We start from the raw sequence: 27003 nt of genomic DNA on the forward strand, positions 1-27003 counted from the left end.
CTGGTACATGTTCTTTCACCTATATTTACATTTAGTGTTATACGACTAGAGGTACGTGATCAAAAGTAATTAAACATGCATAAAAATTTCCTTTTTGTTTATATCTTATCTTGAGGGAACATCCCGTGAGTGGCATTTGTGTTCATAACACTGCCTCTGCGGGAAAATCGCCAACACAACATGGCCGGTGGTCGACCTGGGAATGGTCCGGTACCTGGTGATTTTGACAACGAAATTCGATCATGGGTACCACTCTCCCTGACCCACGTCGAATACCCTGCAGGTGAGTTGCGTGGGGCATTTCTGTGAGCCCTTAGTTCTCGAGGCGCGACAAAAAATTCAGCCGAACTTTTGTTGCGTCGGCAACTCCAGCGACGATTCATTGGCAAGTGATCCGACCGTTCACAACCGAGAGATTTCAGAAAACAGGTTATTGTTCCATGTATTCTCTGTCCGGTGCAGAGGGCACAGAACAGTTTTGTTCATTTGCTAAGAAACGTACTAACTACCTTCGGCCAGATATATTTGACATGGCAGTGTTTGCTTCCAGTACTGATCCACGTTGACGAGGTTAGCGTCGCATCGAGGCACACCTAAGCGACTACAGCAGAGCTTCAAACGTATTAACTTTTCTGTCGGGGCAGCAAGAACGCCATCAGCTGGTTACGGAAGTACTGTGAATGATATGTGTACGATGATGTAAACATAAGCAACCGTTATGTTTGCATTGTCGTAACGCTGTACTGTGTACATTTGCGCAGAACTTTTAGTACTTTACTGTGTTTGCTTTCTTCGTGTTTGGTTCGGCATCATGGCAGGTGATTTTGGTGCTTTGTACTTCGGGAAGAGGCGCTTAAGTTTCGCAGATATCGTGGGTACTCTTTTGCCGGTAATTGTGGAGCAATTCATTGGCGGTTTCTTATTTCAGGTGACTGGCTGGGAAAGACTCTAGCTTATATTTCCCTGTCACCGTTGGTGATCTTGGTGTCATTTGGGACGCTAGTCATTTTTAGAAGAGATTTGCACACGGTAAGCTGTTGTTGAAATGCATATCTTTACTTTGTGAACTGAAGTATGTATTTTTAGGCTGACATATAGCATGGTTTTTTGCCCTTTCTGGTTGATGGTCAGAGCCTGATGTACAGAATACAACCCAGAAAGGCGTTCTTGCAGTATAAAATTTAGATGTGCATTTCTGTAAACATTTTATAACAATAGTGGAACCTGCATTGTTCTATTGTGGTGGCTTCTGGTGGTCTTATTGCTTTAATTTGTCTTTTACCCTTTTTAAGCGAGGAGCAAAAGATATGCCAAGGCAAAGAAGTAAACATTTTTGTAGTGGAGCAACAAACTTGGAACTATCGGGCTAGTTCTTGATGTTATTGTAACAGTAGTGTGCATTTCTGGCAGTCTTTATCATATACCGACATATGCAGTGACCTCCCCAACGGCACTGAACTGTGTTCCTATTTAAATAACAATGACTGCAATATTTTAGCTAAAGAAACTCTAAGGGGGAATAATAAGTCCAGCTGGATTGAGAGATTTGTGTCCCAAGGTTGCAAATATGTCATTTTTGCCGAGATCATAGCTTGTATAAGCCAGAAAATTGTGTAAAAGCGATCGACTGTAGTGATGCCTCACAAGATTTGCAGAACTACAACTGGCTGTGATTGGCTGATCGCTTTTATGTTCAACTCCGTAAAATAGGAAAGCAGTATGCAGCATGGTGACTGCTGACGAGATACGAGAGTGCAAAGCGTCTCTTACTTTGCATGCTGCACTTTTGCATGACGCAGCACTGATCACCACTAGGGGGCACGTAACACGAAGTCAGTACATTAACTAGGAGCGTGCAAATAGTACTTTTTCGGAATTGAATTGAAGAAGAATAGGCTAGCTTTGCTGCCCAATCAAATATGGATAGTGTAGTTAAAAATTGAATTGAATGTGAATCAAATAGTTAAAGAACTGAATTGAATAAGAATAGAATGCTTTTTATTATTTGCTACTTATGCAAATATTCATACAAAACGAATTTTTGTGTGAAGCAGTAAAGCACCAGCAGCAGTGCTATATATATTGGAGTTAGAGCTGTAGCTGAGGAAGCAACGTTGATCTCCACTAGGAGGCACGCAGCACGAAGTTAGTATATTAACTCTATGACCATATGTTGTATGCACTGGAAAATGAGGGCTTGCTAAAACTGGGTGAGCCCTGTCGCAGCACCCAATTTCAAAGGATATACGTACGAGCTTTATGAATGATGCTTCGCGAATGGACTGCTCCACGGCGCTGAACCCTCCTTCCTGCTGAAGTCTACTTCCAGCACAGACTGGTCGTGGCAGCATGCTGTGCGGCCTCAAAGTAGGCTGTTTTTGAAGCAGATGTACAGACTTAAAAAAAAACAACAAAAAAACTATGGCGTGTCCTATTTGAACGTCGTGCCAATTATTCGAAAACTTGAGAATGTATTTGTTTCATTTTAAATAACCTTGAACAAGCACTATTTGATTTGCTCAGCGAATCTTATAACAGGATATTTGATTCGCTGTTCGAAAATTTTGAATATTTGCATGCCCCTAATATTAACTTCGTGAATGCCATGTCATGTGCCTGAGAAAAATAATTTTGCCACTGACGATGACAGTGAACAAACTAGTGCCACATTTTAGTATATGAGAGGGTTGAGACATGATCTATGGCCTCTGGTACTGGGAAGAAACCTACTGCATGCCCTGTTTGAGCTTCATGCATATTATTTGAAAAGTATTCAATACCTTGAGGTCATATTCGATCCGTTGCGAATGATTTTGAACTGGCACTGTTGGATTTTTAAGCGAGCCGAATAGGAAGATATTCGATTTGCTATTTGAAACTTTCGAATATTCACACACCCCTAGTCGTTAGTACTCTTTTTGTGAATGGTGAGGCTGACATAGCATGAAAGGTGATAACCGAGTTTCATGCCAACAGTGTGGTGGCACCATCTCTAGGTAAGTATTGTGACAGAGCCTTCCGTGTTAGGTAGAAAAAGCAGTTTTGTCTTCATTCATTGGGATAGGGTTGGGATATTCGCCATTTTTCATGATTCACTAGGGGATAATGTGTTAAAAATGACATAAAAGTGCATAACATTTGGGGTGTAAATGGGAGAACAAGTCGTGGACTTATTTGCAATATTTTTGCAGTGCAGTCACCTTTTTGCACAGAAATAATGCTGGTAGTGTTCTTAAATCTAATCTGTCAGTCTAATCTAATCTAGTCTGTCATTTTTTTTCTGTTAATTTTTCCTTTAGTGTCGTTTTGAACTGAAATGTGACTACATTCTAACATCAAGAATGAAGTCCTGTCTGATTATACAGGAGCTTAGTGCTTGTTAGTGTGAGCCTTCACCTCATTGCATGTATTACTGAATGGCTTGGAATGCAGTGTTTGAGTTAAGGCTGTTTTACAGAGTTCCATGGCACCTGTTTCAGATCACATTCCTGTGCGGCACTCTACTCAGCGAGGCCATAAATTTTGTACTTAAGCATGTAATTAAGGAAGCCAGGCCATATAAAGGTAACTTTGTCAGCTGGAAAGTTTTTACTTAGAGAAGATTAATGTGAGCTCTTTTTCATGCACGTTATTGATGTTTCCTTTCGTATGTTTGTAGCTCGTGATAACTTCACCGAGTTTGGCATGCCATCCAGTCATTCTCAGCTCATGTGGTTTGTGGCAACATACCTGGCTTTCTTTGTTATTGTTCGGTGAGTCTGTGGTTTTTAATAATTTGCATTTATAAGGCCTCCTTTTTCATTTTAGGTGTGTTTAGCCTAATAAACATTCTGCTACTGCAGGTTGCACCACGGCAATAGCAGTTGTCCTTGGGAGAACCTCTGGAAGTATACTGTGATAGTCTGCTGGTTCCTGCTGGCAGGAACTGTTTCATACAGCAGGTATGGCTTTTCTGTTTCATACAGCAGGAATGGTATTGAACTTGGGAGGTGACTTTTTAACACCAAAGAAAAAAAAAACTAAGCTCATCAGATTTACTAAACGCATCAAAGTATTGATCTTTAACTACACAGTTAACAACAAAGCAATAGGATCTGTAGATTCCTTTAAGTACTTAGGTGTCTACCTAATTCCCGACTTATTGTGCACTGTTCACATTAAAAGCATACTAGCCACCATCTACAGAAAGCACGGATTCATTCCCTGCACACTTAATCAAGCAAACAGGAACACAAAGCTTCTTGATTTTACTGCGTTAGTCCGCTCCAAATTAGATTATACTTCATTCATACGAAGTCCCCCATCAGATATATCTTATTAACAAGCTAGAATCCCTACAAAATAAGGCTGCCCAGTCTCCCGGTGATATTCACCTGGCTCCAGCATCTCTCAGATTAAAAGTGACCTGAACCGTCTTTCTTTAGATAGCAGCCGAAAAACATCATCTTATGTTCTTTCACAAGGTCTATCGTATTGTGACTACATACACTGCAGCGTTTATCACACCTTCTTTGCACATTTTCCCTCGTATTTATCATAACTTTGTAGTTGAATCATCGTTCTCAGGCACTGACTTATTTTAAATAGTTTTTCATTTTTACTCTTGGCCATCAATCAATGGAATTGCCTACTGAAAGAGATGGCTGAGACTACAAAAGTTCGTAACACAATTTGAGGATTTTGTAGCAGCTGGTACATGAAAAAACAGAAGTGTGCATTGTTTCCGTTGATATGCCTACACTTAGGTGTGGTTGCTCTTGTACTTTGTACAGTTGAACCGTGTCGTTATAATGAAGTTTGACTAATATTATTTTTACTTGCATTTTGATGTTTTTCTCCCCCCTCTATGTTATGTCCTCTTATGGGCCCTTAGGGTAAATAAATGAAATGAAAGTTGCTCTAAGTGTTCTGTCTGTATTCGTGGAGTACAATTCTAAGCAATATGGGTGCCATACACTTAGTGTGAAGGCATTTGTCAAATAGTTTTGTAAACCATTAAAGGTAGAAATAGGTGCCAGAGATGCTTCATGCTATTTCTTTATTTCAGGCCCTGTTTCAGGCCCTTTCCTCCGCAGAAGCTTGAAAACTCTGTTAATTTGAAAAACTCAAGACAGTTTTGGTTCTTAATGTTCCCTGAAACTCCGTAAAAATTACCTTTTGGTAAATTTTGCCTCTCAGAAGCCATGAAAAATGGAAATTCCCAGAATGCAACACTGAGAGTTGTTTACATACACGCTGTTGGGCTTGATGAGGTGGTGAAATGAAAAAAACAGTCTCAAAGTGGTGCTGCCTTTGAAAAACTTTGCTTAAGCTTTTCTAACAAAACCATGAAGGTTCTTGTGGAGTTGGACAGTCGGGCACATGGCTATAGTAAAAATCAAGTGCTGGTTCTGTTTGTGAGCAATGTTGAAAGAGTATTCTCGGTCACTTTAAAATTTGATTTGTGAAAGTCTCTGTGAATTGAATGTTAGTGTTGGTCTTAGTGACAGAGGTGCTGAACAACTTGGCATTGCTATGCGTGGCTCATTAGTATTTTGTGTTTCATGTAGGTTGGTGCATCATCGTGGTAGGCTGTATCTAACTGCTGCTTCAAGTGGTGACATATGATCCCTCTTTTTTTTTTTGCCTTTCACAGAGTGTACCTGGAATACCACACATGGGCGCAGGTGTGCTGGGGAGCTTTGATAGGCTCTGTGCTGGCCTGCCTCTGGTTCTGCATAACCCAGTTCATACTCACACCGCTCTACCCTCGAATTGTTTCCTGGTGAGCTTGTCTTTTCACTGCGACTTCGGCTCATTGTGCAGAGATGTGCGATGCTTTGTTTTGCATGTGTGCATTTAAGTTTCACAGTCATGCTTTGGCCCCTCTCTTTACTCCTGGCCTCTGCTCTCCATGCAGAGTATTGGTCAGAGTTTTCAAAAAATTCCTAATTTCCTCTTTGTGGCATGTACGTTCGTTAATTCCTTGACATGATAGAGGTGGATAATCAGTTTAGATGGTTTGCACTAACTTAAAGAAGCTGATTAATTTGGCAAAAACTGCACTTCTTGATTTCTGCAGGCATACCCATTTGGTATGCCTGCAAAAGGTTTGGCCTACTAAGCAAAAGTGGAACAGGAGGGGGAATAAAAGAAAAAGGTGGATGGATGATGGTGACATTGGAAAGCAAAGTGGCACAGACTTAATGGAAACAAAAATTAGGGAAAATAAGGAGAATGGAGGCTCTCTTCAGAGTCAGCAGTCCAGATGGCTTGTGTATAGAATGTTCACAACAGCCCTTGTTGCCTGCCCAAATGTTGTGGCTCTAGGGGGCCCAGTTCTAGTAGATGCCAGTTATCCAAGTGTGCCAGGATAAAGCTGAGCCACTGTTGTTGTTGCTTGTAACACGGATGTATGCAGCGGCTGTCTGTTGTTTCTTGATGGCAGCACTTGTCACAGTTGGGTCTCTCTGCATAGCCAGTAAGGTGCTGATAGTAGTGAGTCACCCTTGTCGCAGTTTTTGGGGCAGACTTGTGTGGCTTCTTGGAATAATGGATGGCAAACTGAAATGCCGGTCTGGGGTCTGTTTTATGCAGGTGAATATTGTGACTGTCCTGCTGACACTAGTTGCTCAGTGTAGCCATGCACATAATATTGGAAAACTGGAGCTTCTGGTGGGGAAGTCTAAATGGCGATGGTGTTGGAATATTATTGTCCTAATGGTCAGCTTTGCCTCCTTGTCAGTGAGCTCATTTCTGTCTAGCCGCAGTGTCCAGAAATTAACTGACACCTAATATCGCATTTGAGAAATTTGTGTCCAGCTTTTGTTTTCTTTGGGAAGTGTATTATGTATACTTGTACTGTTGCGTAAGTTGTAGTTGTCTGTCTTTTCATGCTTGAACTTATTTTGAATGTGGTCGCCTGGCAGTGGCAAAGTTTTATGTTGTAACGACTAGTTGAGGGTAAGTGAGTGCTGCTACATATTGTACCCAACGGTAACGCCACCTTTTCTTTGTGAAGAAATTAATTGTTGTGCTTTTGTGGCTGCTCTTGGTGATTGCTCTTTATCTTAGCAACAGCAAAAGACTTTCCATGGTTTGCCAGCCAGTGGAACAACAACAACAAAAAAAAAGGTTAAGATTAAGTAAACTTGCTGAGAAGGTATAATGCCATGGTTGTCATTAGTCAGGTGCCACCTGACGTCAAAGATGGCCGTCCTATTCACATGTCGGGCAAGCATTTTTTCATCCATTCAGCTTAGAACTGCTGACTATCTCTTGCTAGATGTGCTGCCATTGCCAATCATGGAGACGTTCTTAAGGCTCATATTTTGTGGGAGGGACTTGTTAGGAGGCCATTTCTTCCAGCAGATGACAGAGGGAGCTCATCTGATGATTCCACTGAAACTGAAGGGGGAAGAATAGAGCTGGTGTAACTGCAAAGCAAGTCGCAAATACCATGCTTTTATCTCCAGTGCTTTCAGTACATCCATGCGAAGACATATTACTGAAAGACTGTTGCTATATTAGCGCACAGGAGTATGGCAAAAATAAATGTTTCAATAAGTGTTTGTATAATTTGGTGTTTTGTTGCAGTGCTTGGTGTTTGTGATGCTAGCAAAACCTTAATATTATTAAAGGTCAGGTCCCTGTTGTGTCAGGGCTACTCGTAATGCATTGTAATGTAGAAAATGTTCGAGCAAGATGCCTTAAAATGTAAAATGTCATTTACGTGCTTTAGCTGAAGGATGATGCTAAGTCTGCTTGCCATTTTTTTGGCTATGACTGTGTTTACTGCGGACTTGTACACTCTTGTGTTACCATTCTAGGCACCTCAGTGAATTACTGATGCTGAGAGACACCACTCTGATTCCTAATGTGATGTGGTTTGAATACACCTCCTACAGAGCCGAGTCAAGGTATGTCCTTTTTAAAGTTTCTGAACAGTTTTAGACATTTTAAGTGAGAAAATGCAGTCTGCAGAGAATGTCGTGACGAATTCATTCCAGCCGCGGTGGCTCAGTGGTTATGGCGCTTGGCTGCTGACCCGAAAGACGCGGGTTCGACCCCGGCCGTGGTGGTCGAATTTCGATGGAGGTGAAATTCTAGAGGCCCATGTGCTGTGTGATGTCAGTGCACGTTAAAAGAACCACAGGTGGTCGAAATTTCCCTTCACTACGGCGTCCCTTAAAGCTAAACCCCCATGGGATGCTAAACCCCCATAATCTAAACCAAACCTTTAGTTCAGCTCTTTTTTCAACTGTTCAACAGTTCTTGCAAGATATTGATCTTCACCTTAAACTGCCATAGGTGATGGCATTTGAATGGCCATTATTCAACTTAATGTGGTTTACTGCCTGAGTGAGCTTTTTACATTGCTCCTAACTAATGTTAATAACTACTACTTAAACAGGCAAGCTTTGATTGAAGTGCTTGTGGAATTTCTGTACGAGAATGGTAGCCTTGGGTGTGCTATGTCCTGTATAAGCATTTGCATGCAGAGTGAACCAACTTTTCAGCTCCCTGTGTCTGTAATAATAAAAATAATAATGTAATTTCTCTGAGTTAGCTAATATCTTTAGATTTATAGAAGGAAAAGTTAATTCCCACCAGCTCGCAGAAGCATATACAGCTCTCGAATGCAGTAGCCAAAAATGACAAAATTCAAAGAGTTGGTCATTTTTATAACATTGTAGCTTTTTAGTTTTCTAGTAACTGTGCTGCATCATTTACATGTTTGTTATTGTTTATGTGAGGTGGAGATTTGACACGGAATGACTTGTAGGGTGTCAGTTTTGTCTGCTTTGATTGTGCTGACTGTGCAGTATTAGTCTTGATATTTTGGCAGATCTAAGATGTAAACTTGGCACTATGAAATCAACATTTCTGTAAGGAAGTTCGAAGCTTGTGGTGAAATGGTTCAGCCTGTTTGGTCAACCGTATTTCAAGTGGTTGGTTTGGTTTATTGGGGTTTAACGTCCCAAAGCGACTAAGGCTATGAGAGACGCCGTAGTGAAGGGCTCCGGAAATTTCGACCACCTGGGGTTCTTTAACGTGCACTGACATCGCACAGTACACGGGCCTCTAGAATTTTAAGTGAAACAAATATTTAGTGAACCAGTGCAGGACTGTTTCCTATACATTTAATTAGTTGGGGAGGCCCAGTGTAAATTTGTACTTGATGGAGGTAGTGCTTTTCTAGAGCTGCAAAAGCAAATCTTATTGTTATTGTAAAACAATATGGCATTAATGAATGAAATGGAGCGTTCAGACTTTGTGGTTGAATGAATGCTGCTTTAGGTTGAGCACTTCTGGATTGTAATCATATTGTTTAGAGCAGCAAGTATGCCTTTCTAAAAAAAAAAGATAACAGTGTGCGACGTTTGTAATGTCAGTTACATTTCTCGCAGTGTACATGGTGGTTGTGTTGAAGATCAGTCAGTTCTTTTGAGGAGGTTGTGTCACTGTATGCGTTGTTGCTTTTTGTTCAGGACAAGGCAACGGAAACTCGTGTCCATGAAGTCTCAGTGACATTGGGACACCCGCCTGCGCAGGCACTCCTACACAAGTCATCGGCATGAAGGGATGACAACACGACTAAGTCTTTTTCTGGGTGGACTGGGGCGGATAAGAAAGGTGCAATGAGGATATCTGTCAACAGAGACAAGCACGTGACTTTCGTTGCAGGTGTCGTGCTTGTAAAGAAAAAAAATAAATGGGTGGATGGGCAGCAGTTATATGTCCACTTTATATCAAGAGCGTGTGAGTGTGTGCAAAGAGTGCAGGCTTGATAACTTAATTTAGATGTTTTGATGCCTGCATGTGCTCCCTCAGCTTTTGCATATATATGGTTCTGCCCTTGTCCTTAACGTGGTGTAACACATCTTCAAAGCCAGTAATGATCTCCACATATTTTGGGACTGGTTGTGGCAAAAAATAAAAGCCATGCCTTTTCATCCATCACCTGTGTGTCGTACCAGCTTGATTCTTGCATTTTCACTATTTTTACTTGTCTCAATTGTAATCCTTAAGCTTCAAAGGTTGTATACAATACTTATTGCTTGTCACAAAACTTCTCGGGCCATGCGGCCAGGGTGGAAGTGCATGCGTTTTGTGGTGGAATAGCAGCATTAATTTGTGAAATATCAAAAGTAACAGCAGTATTCTCCCTTGCCACCTTTTACTGCAAGTGGCTGGTGTGTTGCTGGAAATTGGAGTGGTGGCCTGGGACGTTTTGCAACATATGGTACACACTTCCCCTTGCTATATCTGTATTGTTGCTTAAAGATTTGATGACAACAAAAACAGAGTTATTGATGAAGTGTAATATGTTTAAGTGTCAACGTTTTTTTTTTTTTTTTCTAGCTACAGATTTGTATGTAATAACTTGCGTCATTTTCCAGCAGTCATGGTAAAACATGCCTGCTTGGCTAAGCTTTTCAATCTTTGCCAAAGCCACCTTGGTTCTGTAACCTGTTCCATCTGCAATAGCTGTATTGGGAAACAGCACAAAAAACGAGGGACCAGAGAAAGAAAGACACAGGACAATCACTGACTCACAACTAAAGGCTTTATTTGGGAAAACCGTTGCAAGTCAGCACTTGTCTTGGGTCTTTCTTTCTCTGGTCCCTCGTTTGCTAAACCGCAATAGCTGCAGTGATCTTGAAGAGTTCATGGTGGGACAGTGTTAGTAACTTGTAAAAGTGTGCAAGTACACTTTGCTTTGTGAGACTCATTGCTTTGCTACAGTAAAAGTCGTTAATTCAGATAATTCAAACTGTCACCATAGTCCCACCAAGAAGCTCGTTTGTCTGGACGCCCTGTGGCTGGCACTGGTTAATTTCGATGGGCTCTTGAAGTGGTGCCACAGCGAGCTTCGACCTGCTCGACAAACGGTTTTCCAGATATTCGTCCCGAGAACTGAACTGCATATTCCATTGTTTTGCGTGCCCCTCTGCATGTGCAACGGCAGGCCTGTTGACAACTGGCAGGGTCACGTCGTTAGGCATAGACTTCGCCTCGCCGCCTGCCCATCAGCAGAGTAGATTCTTGCACCCAAAGTGGGTGCACCACATATTATTTTGTTGAGGTATTAGCGGGGTCGCAGCGGAGCACCAGACAGAGACGACCAGCGTGGCAGGCTTCTAGTTCCGGACTGCGCGTGCCGGGCGTGCGCTCCGAGCACGCGCTGTCGTTCTTTAATTTCTTCTGTCGCGGGAACGCCGATCGCAGCGCCTGCGCTTTATAGCGTCGCCGGGCGCTACAATTTCAAGCTCAATGGCGATCCAGGCCTAATGTGCCTGTAGCTCCCCACATTATGTTTTAGTAAAACTTCACTGGCCACCAGTATGCATAGTAGCAGACCTTAATTATAGCATGATTTTTCTTCTTTGAGATTCATTACTGCGGACTACTCGTTTTATGGACAGTTCTGCTCGGGAACCAAACTGTTCATACTAACAAGGCACGACTATGCATTAAAGGGCAACTCTGGAGGATTTCTGAGTGAGTGAAAAACTATTTGATCTTGAGAGTATCTGACACAGAGTCCAGCGGGCGGGTCCCTTAGTCTAGGGCTCCAGCGGCCACGACTGCAGCGCATGCACAGTCGATTAACCGGACTTTTGAGTTGACTATTGGATTACTATAATTCTTGGACCTCCCTGACTTAGTTCTGATGAATATTTAAGAGCGCAGCTCTTAGGCACCCGTTCCTGCATTGAGCGGTGTGCCTCTGCGTAACCGAGCGAACGCAAAGCGGCGAGGAAGACAGAAGACGGTGATAGCAAAGAGAGCGCGAGGACGAAAGCGGTAGCGTGAAGGCAGGTCACACGGTGGTGAGCTGGGTCAAAAGAAAATGAAGCAAAAGAGTGTGCTGGAGCACGCTCGAAGGCTGAGGCTCCTGCTAGCACGTCTCAGCTCACAGCCCTGGTCCTCCTCTCCCCGCAACTTGGCGAAGCGCGCGTGCCGACTTGCGGTTTGAGATGCTTCGAGCCCTCTCAAGAAGTCAGGGAGGGAGACGCAGCTTCACACGAGCTGCAGCACCTGCTCCCTTTCTCGGCGGCGCCGCCTGCTCCCTGAAATTTCGTGCTGGTTCTACGGCAGCACACTCATGCGTCGACAGCTTTAATATGTGCTACCACCTTCGGCGTCCGGCGATAGTCCCTCCCTCTCAATCTGTCTGAATTAGCTCCTTATCGAAATTACCATGTTGAAGGGAAGCTGTGCCGTGGACAAACTTCTGCCTGGCTGAGACGTTTAGCGCTGTTTCGAAGAGTCTGGAGACCCTACCGTGAAAGTGTCAGCAAATGTGTGGAGGTAAAAAAAAAACTCCAGAGTTGCACTATAAAGGAAGAATAATTGCAATCCAGGCAGCTTTAACCTTCGAGATGACTGCATTTGAACCTACCAGTTTACAAAAAGCGTCTAATTCAATGAAAGCTTGATAAATTCAATGGATTTATTGTGCTCTTGAAAATGCTGTTGATTCATTAAAAATTTGCATTGAAATGAAAATTTTTGGAGACTGTTACAGACGACTGTACAGTGAGGAATAATGAATGCAGTAAATTTTGCAGTTACTGTTGCTAAGTGCTTTCTCGAAGAATAACAGGCAGTGCAAACTTGTAACACCGTACCGGGAAAGCCATGTTCCTAATGTTCAGTGAAATTAATTGCACTATGTTCACATGAGAACAGAGGACAAGTAGATCTAGTGCTTAAATGAAAAGGTAACCTGAAAACAAATAAACGTATGTTTTGAGCTGCCCAAATAAAAGATCATGCAAATTTACATATTCTACAAAATACTGGTTTTAATGCACATCAAAGCACTTGTAATTTGGCATATTTGGTGTTTTTAAATTGACATTTTAATCACACTTGTAATTAAGGACAGACTGCTTGAGATGCTGATGAAGACAAGTTATGTAGAACTCAAGATACAGCTTTAATGATGCACTGAAGAACAAATTGTACACTGTTGTGACTTCAGGTGATGAACAATAATTGAAGATGGGCACAGGCCCACATCATTACGGCAGTAAACAGTTATGTTATGGCTTGCTATGCAGTTCACCTTCCTATAAGCACCTACCAAGGACATGCATGTGCCAGCAACAATGGGGCTATACACACACGCACACAAAAAGCAAAAATGTGCCCCCAAGAACCATGCAAAAGACATGCACTAGATGACATGAACAACAAACTCCACTGACAGTTCATTCTTGGGCATATTAAAATTTTTTATCACATACACATACTGGCAAGCAGTATATAGTACTATTCTGTAATGTTTTGCTGCATGTGGGTGTTAGTGCCATATAAGTGTTTTTTTATCACAACTACTGCCTCCAGGACACCTGGAAGTATAAAGCTATGATTTAGGGACATACTTCACTTAAAGGCTGCTGAAATGCCTCCAATAAGTCTTCATTCTTTTAATATATTTACACAGGCATGTGCAAGACATTTTACAATTTCACACTGGCTTTTATAATATGTACAGAGCTCCTCCAAACATCTGCAAAGTGCAAAAATAAAATGCAACAAAAGTAATATAAAATCTTACATGTACCATGCATGGTACCCGCATTATTTAGATACTGTCAGAGTAGCTAATTTAGAATACTGTACACCACCTTAGAGGAAGTATCCAGTGAAGATGTGCACAGCATTTTACTGAGCCTCTAACAGACCTTATAAGGTGCGCTCTGCAACAAATTGTCAGGCACCTCTAAGACTTCACTGAAATGGCTGTAAAGTTGAGCCTCCCATATGTGTACTAACGAGCACTTGATAACATTTTAAAAGATGCAGCTGGTCACACTACGAATAGCACCCTCATTTTGAACACCTCAGTGGCCATGCAACATGTCAGAAGGAGTATGTTCACATGCCAATATTTAAATTAAAATGGCCAGCTTGGTTTTCTACTTGCCAGTGTTTCAAAAGAGGCGATAATTAAAAATCTGTAGCAGATTTTGCGATCAAATCTGTTAGTTTGCTGCCTGCCATGATATAACATAAATGTTCAGAACATGCTTTCACACACACAAACAAGCTTCACACCACAAAGAAACAATGTAGGAAATGTAGCCTTATGCACATAATGTTCAAGCTCAGTTGATGAAGATGGACCTGCTGACTTGAATATTGCCAGTGCAATGCCACAGGCAGAAACTTTAAAAACATTGCAACATGTGTAAAAGCATTTTTACGTCTTTCTTGAAACCTGTCCATACATCTAGGCAGCTTAGACACCTTTTCATGAAGGAAACTTTACTGAAGCACGTCAGAGCTATCCTGGCTTCGTAACATTGGACTTTGTGTTTCGTTAAAGATGTTTTCTCACTCAATCTGTATATTTTTTCATTGCACCTACATGGTGGTGAGTCTCATAGTAGCTTTAGCAAGCCTTGCAAAATGTAAGCAATTTGTTGGATGTGAAAGGAATAACATAGGTGAAGAGACATTAAGAGGGTAATCATGGTACCTTTTTCACCAGTTAAAGGCATATGAAAGGTTTTGAGTGAAATAAAATCACCCTTTTCTTAAAAATTCTCTGTTAATTCTGTGGTAAATAAAAAAGCTCTAGTTTTGCAAACAGTTCCGACTGCCCCCTCAGAAACATTGTTATGCCTTATTCTGCTTCAGTCATGATTAACTGCATTAAAAAATACTGATACAAAATCATGGAGGCAGGTTTCTGTGCATTCGTAGACACTCTCCAGAAAGTATTAGTGAACACAGTGTACAACATATTTGATTTTTAAAGACTGTGTGCATGAAGGTTTAGCACCTCGAGACTTAAAAACCACCATGAAGAAATTGGCCTGCATTTACGGTAGCTCCTCTCGGGCAATGGCGTGTAGCTGGCGCATTGGAGTTGTATAAATTCACCAGTTGTGTTTGCAGGGCGGTATTGGATGTCACAGTCTGTTCAGTAGTCCTTCACAATCAAAACTAGAAACAGTCACAATAAATAGCGACAAATTAATTCTTTGTCATGCGCTCACATGTAAAATTTCCCCACAGTATGATGATTACTGGACTAAAATCTAGTCACTAAAGCAGGGAATAAGCAAAAAAATTCCTGCCAATGCTTTCTGTAAAAACAAACAAAGGTTACTGTGTACACAGAGTGAGTCTGGTGCCAAGGCATAGGGCTAAATCACCGCCTATCTGAATAAGCAGAAGAGCCCTGGGAAAAGATTGGGCCCTGCTTCTTCAATGCTGAACAAATCATAATAAGCAACATATAGCTGCGGTGATTGTTTAATGACAGGGGCTATTAAAATGCATTAATATGAGCTACAGTAATGGTACTGTTTTCTCAATAAAAGCACATGTTGCAAGACTTAACACTGTAAAATATGATTAAGAACCGCCTCCTTGCACACGCTAAGCATGGCTTGTAAACTTGATAGCAACATGCCAGCACTGCACAGCACCAAATGAATACCTGTTTTGCAGTATGCCAGTTGGTGATGAAAGAGACCAAGCAGTTTCCGAAACTTCTAACTGCTAAAGCTTGCACCAAATGTTTCAGCACATTTCACTGGACCATTTTTTGCAAATATGATGTGACAGCTGTTAAAAAGAGGATGAACAGCTGCCGCATCTTCCACACATGCAGCAAAAAATATAATGAAGTGTCCCAGAAATCCATTTTCTGTGCATTAATTTTTTTTGGCTGAATAATGGCAGAATGGCTTTGAGCCATACTGCCTCATCTACGTTACTGTATCTTAAGATTCAGCACATTGTATAGCTCCTGAGATCTGAAGCCCAGCTGTCTAGGCAACCACCTGAGAGCACCAGGTATGCAAAAAGGAAAAAAAAAAAGGGACGCCCCATCACTTGTCACACCGGTTGTATTTTGCTGCACGCATTGTGCACCCTAAAATTAGGCAGCAAATTTGAAATGTGAGAGCACTGTTTATAGCAGGAAGGCATGCTAACCACAATGAATGCAGACTGTACCATAGGGCTGTTGACCGAAGTGCGAGAGACACTTACGGGCTCAAATTTTCCAACAAAAACACTGCCTTTTTTTTCTTTTGAACTGATAAAGCAGCCATAAACAAGCGTTTACGTAACTTGACTGAAGTACTCTATCAATGACTCTTGTCCTTAAAAAATTCAAAAAGTTTGCTACATGAAGCAAATCATTTCCAGGCCCCTGCACATGTAATTCTGCACTCTAGAATGTGGTCCTAGCTCAAAATGGTAGCCCAAGTTTTACAGCGCTGCACATGCAAATATACTGACAGCTAACAGAGACTGAGTTGATGGGGGTCTACAATACAAGTGGAACAGCTTTGACAGCAAGGCTTAGTTAAGGAGGGTTCAGTTTTTGGCAACGTTGCATAAACAGTAGTCCCATGTATGGTAAGTTGTCAAAAAAAAAAAAAATGCACGGTTGCCAGTCAATAAATATATATAGTACTATATTAATCATAAGTCAAAAAACACTTTGAAGCTTGCATACTTTTCACATTTGGAAGGGCAAGCGAACCCCTAAGCTAAAGTTTACATAGCTAAGTGACAAGAATAAATTATTGGCAATACTAACACACCTATACAGTAACAAAAATCTAATAAAATAATTGCACTCTGAAGGTTGACACTACACTGCTGCTAGATCGTGGCTGCAAAATGCGTCAGTGATTGCCTCGCCTTAAAATGACTCAACAAGGAAAACATTCTACATGGTCCACAGCTGTCACAGCTATACACTACATAGATTTCACATCAATTTTTAAACTAAGATCATAAAGGCATAAAATTAAAAGTACATAATAAAACAAGCATGAGTAAACAAAGTGAAACGAAAAAAAAAAGCCTAGTATGAAACAGCACTAAGTATTTGTCGCCTTCAAAAATGGCTGGCCTGGTAAATGAACTAAAAGCAAGCAGGCACCATGAAGGGATGCACATGATAAAATGCCAGGTGTAAATAATAACTGCTTCAGCTGTAGTCTTTCTTCTTTTGGCCTGCACGTGGCTTGATGTTCTCAGAGATCCCCCACATTGCATCCTCTGAGAGGTAGTCTTCAAAGTTGTTGAAGAAGTCGATGATCTGCTCATTGCGCTTAAATGTAAATGGCCTGCACAGTGATGCAACACAGAACAGTTAGCAGAGAGGCACCACACAGCAACGAGAACAATTTAGCACATAATGCTTCCCCACTCTCACCCATAATCTTATTTCCATTAAGAAACTCTACTCACAAAAATAATAAACGGTGCTATTTACCTTCCTGGTTTTAACAAAATACTGTTTTCCTGGTTGAAACGGCCTGTGCCCTATAATAATATAGGGTCTGAAATTTCAAATGAACTAGAAGGAACTGTGTAAGGAACCAGCTGTAAATGCCAACTTAGGCCCAATTTTTATTTTGTGAGAGAAAACCTAATGTACAATCCACCAAGCTAACACTAGTCTGAACTGTCACATGGAAACAGCACATCACGAGGAAAAATTTATAGACAAAAGGCAGAGAAGCACATGAAGAAAACTGTGGCAAATTGCCAACCAATTGCTTACTTTTTCTTGAAGCACCTCATGGGCTCAAGGATGTGAAATTGCTGCCAGCATTTGGTAAAGTTCACTATGGAGTCCGTGATGTAATCTGTGTTTCCCACATGAACAAAAGTCAAGTCTTGCAGAATCAGTCCACTGAAAAGAAACATCTGGCTTTTGAGAATGCCCGCAATTCAGTCAAAACGCTGAAGTAAAGCCATTAAAAGCACCTCCACATAGCTGCAATTTACTGAAGCGAAGCTTTTTTGGCGTGTAAACTTTCCTAGCCCTTTGTGGTCAGCAATGTTCGCCGTATTGTGAAGGACACACATTCCTCTGTAAACACACTTTGTTAATGATTTATTTCTGCTGCTATCCTGCAATTCTGGGCTGCTTATTGATGTTTTTGAAGTGTGTGACATCACTCAGAAGAATTCTCCAGGGTCAAGGCCAATATGCTTGCTGCAGGTCTAGCAGTAAAGCACTTTCTCTCTTTGGCCTCTATTTGTTTTTTCGTTCACTGCAAACAGAGCAACTCTGTTGCTTCCCTCAGCATTTTGTGTGTAGCCTTCCACCCAATCTCTCTTTCACACAAAAGTATGTGGAGGGCCTTCTCTTGTTTTAGGCTGAACATGAACGTGCCCTACGGGCTACTTGTGCAATGGTGCTTGGCAGTTGCTGCATGCCATCTTGCTGAAACTGTTCTCTGACTTGTGCCCGTAAGGGTTTAAAAGCACGCACGCACGCACGCAAAAAAAAAAGACAGAATGATGTGAGCCAACATGCAGGCATTAAAGGTGCACTGAAGAGGAATCTGAACTCGTATTTTTGCCACGGGAACTCAATCTACACGTTCCGAGCATTCTTAGAAACTTCGATTTATTGCCCTGTGTGGCCGATTTCTCTAATTAAATCGAATTACCGCCCGGCTCCCGCCGTTTTTTTTGCATTCTCCCTCGTATGGTGGGCGGAGTCGACCAATGCGGGGAGTGCCTTCCAGCCAGCTCCGTGGAGGCTTTGCTTTCGCTTCATTTTGTTTTTTAGGTTTCCGTGAATAAATAGTTTCATTCGCAGATAATATAGCCGCAAAATAAGCCCGCAGAAATAAAAATACGCGCGGACTATTTGCTTCTACGGACTACTATGTATTACTCTGCCGATGGCAGAGCGGCAAGCCGCCACGGGACTGGGTGAAAGGCACTCCCCGCGTTGGTCGACTCCGCCCACCGTACGAGGGAGAATTACGGGAGCCGGGCGTTAATTCGATTTAATTAGGGAAATCGGCCACACAGGGCAATAAATCGAAGTTTCTAAGAATGCTCGAAATGTGTAGATCGAGTTCCCGCGGCAAAAAGACGAGTTCAGATTCGTCTTCAGTGCACCTTTAAGCTGGTGCAACTAGCCAGCACTTAGTATTATGACGATGAAATGGTCATTAGTGTGACTTCAGAGTAGCAACACATGCCAAGAAGGCACTAAGAATTGGGCACCCGAGCAATGCACTATTTCCTCCTCATCAGTGGGTGCTCCTGCTTTCTGCCACCTGATAAAGCAGTGACACCACTTGAATGTACTCACATGTAAGGAATACATGGTGGTGTTGTTTCTGCCAAAGCTTGTCGGTACGCACGGAAAGACGATGAGCTATCTATCAAGGCGCAGTACTCCTTGAGGCCCTAAGAAAGAAACATAAAAAGTGAGCATGAAACGAGATCTAAACACATCAGAGCAACCTGCCAGTGGTAAAAAGGGGCAGCCAGGCACTGCATTCACCTCAGTGATATTCTTCTGCCACTCAAGACGGCGAATTGGTGCAGAATCCAATGCTGACAGGATGGCCAGGTAAGAATTGAAGTTGTTGATTTTGCGCAGGTGCTTCATGATCTTGATGAACTTCACTACTACCCGCTCGCGCTCTTTCGCGTCGCCCTGCTTCAAGATGCAAGAGCGTGCCCTGGAAAGAAAACCAGGCAACATGTAAAACAGTGACACAATCCTAAAGATATAAGCAAGTATACAGTGTACATGACACCATCAGAAAAATGCAGTGTACTACAACACAGCTGCTGTTTATAAGGTTCCTAGCAGCATGCGACTCATACAGCTGAAAAAAAATTTAACAAACACTGGAAAAGGGCAAATGCATTAAACAGAATAATATTTTCAAAATTGGGTGCAACAGGAAACCCAAAATAATTTAGAATAACACCAAGACATTCAAGCCATCTCCTTGCAAGCAGATGCACTAATGAGGTAATACTGAACAATTATGTAGTGCGTGGTAAAGAATTCGCAAAAACATTCAACAATTCTTCTATTTATACAGTTTCAAATCCTTCATACCGTGAAGTGCAGAATGGTATGAAAAGGAATTGAAATACCTTTCATTTAAATGAAAACTGTGTGAGCAAAAGAAGCGATAATGAGAATAGTAAAATAATGCCCGTCAAACATGTCCTCTCCTACATTCTACCACAGCGCATGCATATACATAACTATACATATCTTAGCCTCTCAATAAGTACCTCTTAAGAAAAAAAAACATGCAAATACAGTATAGAAAATTCTCACAGTTCTTAAGAACAATGACAAAAGTTAGTCTGATTTCTCTGATGCTCGTTTTTTTCAGAGGTTAGAAAAACAAATACACTTACATATAACAAAGTTTGCAAACACTTTTAATCCGATCAGTCCCGCTCAATTCAGATTCCATAAAGACAGGTCAGTAGAGTTATCACTTTTGCACTTTTGGTGCAAAAAGAGCCAATCTTACAAGTCCTCAAACACAGCCTAACAAATAAGAATTGTGAGACATAAAAGGAGTACCATTAGTACTACTAACCTCATACCTGCAATAATGGAAAGAATGAGTGGCAAGACGTAATCATTTATCCACCCATAAACCTGCAAATGCCAGCATACCACAAAGGAGCATCCTCACTATTTAGTTTTTACATAAACTATGTGACATTGGTTTGGTTTTATGGGGTTTAACATCCCAAAGTGACTGAGGCTATGAGAGATGCCATAGTGGAGGGCTCCTGATAATTCCGACCACCTGGGGTTCTTTAGCGTGCACTAACATCGCATGGTACAGGTGCCATCAAAAGTAAATGGAAGGCAATATTAACGAAAAAATTTAATCATTGCCCCCTAAATTCATGCATCCTTGAATACATATGTGCAGCCTAATTGTGATTGTGCGAATTGCACTGTGCACCAACATACATGGACCATTATGCTTTAGATTTAAAGAAATTAAATTTTTTGACAAAGTCGCCTTCCATTTACTTTTGACGGCGACTGTACATCGGCCTCCAGCATATTGCCTCCATCAAAATGCGCCTGCCGCAGCCGGGATCAAACCCGCGTCTTTCGGGTCAGCAGCCGAGCCCCATAACCACTGAGCCAACGTGGCGGCTCCTTTCTGAACTATGCAGGCATTTAATGTTCCATTCCAAAAGTGAAACAAACAAGGAAGTCCACAACAATACTGTAACTCTGAACACGATTCAACAATAATGTAACTCTGAACACGATTCTCTAAGACTGCTCAAAAGGTGACCATTTGATAGATGTTTCACTTTGACTTAATTATAATTATTGAAGGCTCCCACCCAACAAAGCTGCCTGGGTAGCTAGAACATGGTTGTGGCTAATCACTAAACGAAGTGTGCCAACCGGTTTGGAAATGAAACCTTACCAGTAGGACATCTTGTTGAAGTGTTCAGTGAACTTTGTCAGGTTTGGACTTGAATCTTCATTTTGCTCTTTTGCCCAGATAAGAATCTCGGAGATCTAAATAAACATAATGTGGTAAGCACATGTTTTCTATCAAGAAACAGGCACGGACAGAACATTTTCTGACATATCAAGGCTGTCACAAAGGCCCAAGGCATAAATGCTTCAGAATTATTTAAAACTATGAGAACATGAGCATATTTTGTGAAGATAGCACATTATTCAGCACTGGAAGCTTACATGGTGTGCGAGAATTGATTGATATGCATCACTGTGTCATTTAGTGACATACAAGTACTGCTGCAAATTGCACTGCACACACATCCATCATTTTACAGCCACAATTCTTGCAAACATACATTTGTTCAATCACTTCTACTAGGTGCAAAGTGTTTAATGCTGGCACTCATATTAGATGTCTGTCTCGGAGGTGCGGCGTAACATCGGAGCTTCATGCCAGCCAGCTCTGTCATATATTGCAGGCTCTTGAGCCATATATGTGATGTGGCAGCCAATCAGGCATCGTTCTGTGCCTACTGCATGTTGCATTTTGTTTGCCTGGTGGTGCCCAAAGCCTGAACATGCGCCCATTTGTTCCACTGTGGCACGGTGCTACCAATTTGTTCACCATCATCATTAGTGGTAAAAGCTCACACTCAACATTCGTGAGGTGGTTTTGTTATCATCCTGTGCACAAGAATTACCGTAACGCTACCACTTCTATTTTCTTCATGTGCGTGCTGCTATCATCATCAGCCTGACTATGCTCACTGCACGGCAAAGGCCTCTCCATGTCTTTCCAATTAACCCTGTCCTTTGCCAGCTGTGGCCAACATATCCGCGAAAACTTCTTAATCCCATCCGCCCACTTAACTTTCTGTCGCCCCCTGCTATGCTTGCCTTCTCTTGGAATACACTCCTCCACCCTTAAGGACTAGCGGTTATCTTGCCTTCACATTAAATGCCCTGCCCAAACCCATTTCTTCCTCTTGATTTCAACTAGGATGTCATTAGCCCGCATTTGTTCCGTCACCCACTCTGCCCGCTTCCAGTCTCTTAACCTTACACCTATCATTTTTCTTTCCATAGCTCACTGCATTGTCCCTAACTTAAACTCAACCCTTTTTGTTAGCCTTCACGTTTCTGCCCCCTAGATGAGTACCAGTAAGATACAGCTGTTGCATACTTTTCTCTTGAAGGATATTGGTAAACTGCCATTCATGATCTGAGAGAACCTGCCACATGAGCTCCAACCCATTCTTATTCTTCTAGCTATTTGCCTCTCATGATACGGATCGGCGGTTACTATCTGCCCCAAGTAGATGTATTCCCTTACCACTTCCAGCACCCCGCTCCAACTGTGAACTGCTGTTCCTTTGCGAGACTGTTGAACATTACTTTGGTTTTCTGCATGTTAATTTTTAGACCCACCGTTCTGCTCTGCCTGTCTAACTCAATGATCGTGCTTTGCAGTTCATCACCTGAGTGACTTAGCAAGACAATATCATCAGCGAATTGCAGACTAATTAGGTGTTCTCCATTAACTCTTACCCCCAACTGTTCCCTGCCCAGGCCTCGGACCACCTCATGTAAAAAGGCGGTGAATAGCATTGGAGAGATTGTGTCTCCCTACCTGACACTCTTTCTTATTGGAATTTTACTGCTGATCTGGAGGACTATGGTAGCTGTGCAACTATACCAAGTGGAAATGAGTCCTCTGGTTTACCTATGAAGTTTTCTATGACAGCAGATGGCTCTGATATTACACTGCAACTTGTGATGAGTAAAGAACAAGCACAGGAGTGTTTGAAGCACCGTCTTTATACTGGTGCCCTTTAATGTGACCAGCACCTAAATCTAGCTAAGCACTTCTTTTTGACCGGTACTCTCAGTAAGCCACGTGCCCAATATGTTTTCTATGTGGTGCCAATATCCCAACCTGCTTATCAAGGTGCATGTCTTCTCCAACAGTTCTTGATGCCCTTTCCATTCTACTCAACTGTCGCTTGGTGTTGTGTTTGTCTCAGTGTATCTCAGTGTATCAACTTAGTCATGTGTTTAATTCTTTTTAACAATCACTTTTAATAAAATTGACACAGTAATCACTTCTAAGAAGCTGTTTATAAAAAGAAAAAAAAAAAAAAGCTTTCAAGATTCTTTGCCATCCTTTAGAACAGTAGGCATGAAATTACAATGCCACTTATAAAGTATTTGGTTCACACTTAAATTTGTTTGGCTGCTTTGCCGTCTGATGTGTATTTAGTATGGTGCACTGAAGAGGAATCTGAACTTGTCTTTTTGCCGTGGGAACTCGAGCTACACGTTCCCAGCATTCTTAGAAACTTCGATTTATTGCCCTGTGCAGCTGATTTCCCTAATCAATCCGGATTAACGTTCGGCTCCCGTCTTTTTTTTTTAATTCCCCGCAGACGGTGGGAGGAGACAACCAACACATGGAGTGCCTTTCAGGCAGTCGCGTGGCAACTTTGCTTTCGCTTTTATTTTGTTTCTTTTAGGTTTTCATGAATAAATATGTCTAGCCAGAGTCTACATAGCTGCAAATTAGGCCCACGGAAATAAAAATATGCGTGGACTCTTTGCTTTCATCGATCACTATGTATCACTCCGCCGATGGCAGAGCGGCAAGCCGCCACGGGACTGGGTGAGAGGTTGGTCGACTCCTCCCACCGTTTGCGGGGAATTGAAAAAAAAAAGAAAAGGTGGGAGCCCGACGTTATTCCGATTTAAATTAGGGAAATCGGCCGCACAGGGCAATAATTTGAAGTTTCCAAAAACGCTCGGAACGTGTAGATCGAGTTCCAGCAGTAAAAATACAAGTTCAGATTCCTCTTCAGTGCACCTTTCAGTATGGTAGCCAAGCTATTCTATTCATAACTGATACAGTTTTGAAAAAGTACTGTTCGCACACTCGTAGAAATCAGTACCTCAAAGCACATGCAAACACTTACACCTAGGCATACAAATATTTTTGGTCTATTCCATCATAGTGATGTCGGTCATGCTCACAGGTTTGTCCCTATTTCTTGCACCATTTGGTGAGACACTGGCGTGAAATACATGCAAAGACTTTCTCCCATCTGAAGGCCAGTTCAAATATCTCTAATTTTTTGCACTGTAGGCAAGGGTGTGGTACTTGGTATGCGGGGTTTAACGTCCCAAAGTGATACATGGACTATGAGGGAAATCGTAGTCGAGGGTTCTGGATTGATTTAGACCTCTGGATTTAATTTAAACCATCTGTGGTTCTTCAGCATGCACTGACATCGCACACCACAAGGGCGTTTTTGCATTTTGTCTCCACCAAAATGTGGCCGCAGCGGCCACGATTCAATCCTGTGACCCTGAGATCAGCAGTCGAACGCCAAAGCTAATGAGCCACCAAGGTTGGCAGGCAAGGGTGCAGCAGCAAGTGCACAAATGATGCACCTCAACTGCCTTAGTTTAGGAGCATCAGCTGCTCGTAGGCAAAGGTGGTTTCTACAAGCAGGTTTTACTAGCACCTATCGAAAAACTGCTCAGCGCTCAGTCTGCAGGGGGCTCTCCATACTTACGTCAATGCGCTGGAAGAGGTGAGCGTCGAGCAGAGTCATCTGCTCGGCCAGGAGCTCTGACTTGAAGTGGAGCAAGGTGGCTGGCTGGGTGGTGACGCGCAAGTTGGCCAGGCTACCACCGCAGCCAGGTGGGGCTCCCATAGCACCAGTGGATCCCCAGGGGCCCCCCAGGGCAGTCTGTAGCTGCGCGTGTGCCTCCCACTTTTCCACCACCTTGGCCCGCAGAGCCCTTGCCAGGCTCAGGTCTCCCCGGCCCACCAGTTGGTGCGAGAATGATGTCAGGACTCGTACCATGTCTGGACCCGCATCACTCAGCCTACGCACCATCACGATGCACACCCACAACGCATATTACTAGAACTACCCAATCAGGCTAGAAGAGCTAGCCTGCATCCACTGGTGGCAGGACTCTGCGGTTAAAGTTTCTTAAAACCCGCAAAATTTGCACGCGTTTTTGAGACCCTGCCTTTTTTGCAGAATGCATCTAACATACCTCGTAACGTGCAGCCTTTATGCACTGCATATTAGGCACAAGCTTCAAATATGACCTTGAGCCAAAACTGCTAACTGAACTATTCTGTGATGTAATCAAGAGTTTGACGAAACTTTGCCTGGGCAGGTATCATAATGATGAAGATACGCATCAATGACCATGTTAAAGATGATGTAATTGATGTTTATGTTCCAATACCTTTTCAGTTTTAATTATTTGTAAGTTAAAATATTAGACGTTCAAAACCTGGGTAAAATTTCTTGAAATATCTGCACACTTCCAGCAATAATGCAGTCATTATATCTTCACATGTTTATTCTATATTCCTCGTGGCAGCATAGTTGTTACCAGCACTTATTTTTGTAACTACAGGTAACCACCCAGAAAAAAAAAGCAGGATACAGCCGATAAAACCACAATAAGAAAAATCATCAAATGAATCCATGTCTACAAAGAGAACTGAAAATTTCCATTCTAGATACAAACTCAAGAAAGAACACCTAATTAATTTCTAAAACCCCAGAATTATACACACTGAGCAGCAGCAACCATTTTTCCGATGGTACTTACCCAAGGTCATCCACAACACGAACCAGGAGCGAGAAAGCCCAGCGAGCATACTTTTGCCGTGTGTCAGAGAACTGGATAAACTTGTTGTAGCGGTAGATGAGCTTGTTCACTAGATCCATGGGGCTCACAAACGTCTTGTAGGTTGTCAGGAAGGCTTCCTGGTAATAGTACTCTTTTTCTGAGGAAAGAAAAACCAAATATGCACCCATCTTTTAAACATGAAGCTGGAATCGAAATACTGATTAGGTTGAAACGAAAAAGCTAGCTGCGATTGGCTGCACCTAAAAACAGCCTTAACATGTACCATTCCTCTCAGCAAATGCTACTGAATTACCCTTCAAGGAGGAGGGTACCACCATGGGTGTACGGTGTCCTAAATAGAACTAGGTATGTGGTTTAGGGGATGTGGATCTCACAGGATTTCTCGCAGAATCTAGTGGTACTAAGATGATCATCATTGCAATAAACTTTGTAAAGTGTACTATAATAACGTTTAGTCAGTGGTTTCATTACACTGTAAAACTGTGCCATCGCATACATATAGGCACTTCACACTTAATACTACTATTGGCACTAAGATAGCCAATGATCAGCTGTGTTTCAAGTGCTCTTTTGTGCACCATTGTCTTTTTTATAAATTATAACCTACAACTATAACGAAGTAGCATTTTCATTAGTGAAATTATTCACATATCTGTTGTGGATGAAGCAAGCATGCAGTTCATACACACAGCTCTCCACTAATGAGCAACACTGGTGGAAAAAGCACCAAACACTGAGCTCTGAGCCCAATTAAGTAAGCCAACATGTGCACCATGGATCACTACTTTCCCTGCCGCTCTGAGAATGGCAGCAACAGTGGTTTAGTTGCGATAAGAAATCATCTCTCCCAAATTTTTCTTTGCACTGATATTTCTGCCATTAAATGCAACTTGGTAGAAAGACCCTAGTGGGTTATATGTGCATTGCACAGCAACTGTGGCTGGTAGTAATTGTCATTAAAAGCTTTTCTTTTGCTCTATTACCAGACACTGTTTTTAAAACACACACACAAAAAAAAGTAACTTAAATGCTTTCCAACAGTGACCAGAACGTAGCTACAGAATAAATAACGACTT

At 42.1% G+C, this 27003-nt stretch overlaps 2 protein-coding genes across 3 annotated transcripts in view; one reads left to right on the forward strand and one right to left on the reverse strand.

Moving 5' to 3' along the window:
• Positions 1 to 122: 122 nt before the first annotated feature.
• On the forward strand, positions 123 to 9942 carry LOC149353208 (dolichyldiphosphatase 1-like). The gene is made up of 8 exons (XM_089582417.1): positions 123 to 283; positions 929 to 1029; positions 3480 to 3564; positions 3659 to 3752; positions 3843 to 3941; positions 5636 to 5764; positions 7809 to 7898; positions 9471 to 9942. The coding sequence occupies exons 1-8, from the start codon at positions 181 to 183 to the stop codon at positions 9508 to 9510; spliced, it is 741 nt and encodes a 246-aa protein (XP_089438543.1). The 5' UTR covers positions 123 to 180; the 3' UTR covers positions 9511 to 9942.
• A 2973-nt stretch (positions 9943 to 12915) lies between these two features.
• Positions 12916 to 27003, reverse strand: part of LOC149353209 (guanine nucleotide-releasing factor 2-like) — a 71702-nt gene continuing 57614 nt past the window's right edge. For both annotated transcript variants that reach the window (XM_089582419.1, XM_089582418.1), the window contains 7 exons: positions 25886 to 26063; positions 24823 to 25138; positions 21213 to 21307; positions 19283 to 19463; positions 19088 to 19185; positions 17534 to 17665; positions 12916 to 17093 (listed from right to left, as the gene is read on the reverse strand). In XM_089582419.1, the coding sequence (XP_089438545.1) occupies positions 16955 to 17093; positions 17534 to 17665; positions 19088 to 19185; positions 19283 to 19463; positions 21213 to 21307; positions 24823 to 25138; positions 25886 to 26063 (1139 nt within the window). In that variant the 3' untranslated portion in view covers positions 12916 to 16954. The remainder of the gene's footprint in view (positions 17094 to 17533; positions 17666 to 19087; positions 19186 to 19282; positions 19464 to 21212; positions 21308 to 24822; positions 25139 to 25885; positions 26064 to 27003) is intronic.

This window comes from Amblyomma mixtum, chromosome 3 (assembly GCF_055824585.1).
Source record: "Amblyomma mixtum isolate Tamu chromosome 3, ASM5582458v1, whole genome shotgun sequence".
NCBI lineage: Eukaryota > Metazoa > Arthropoda > Arachnida > Ixodida > Ixodidae > Amblyomma > Amblyomma mixtum.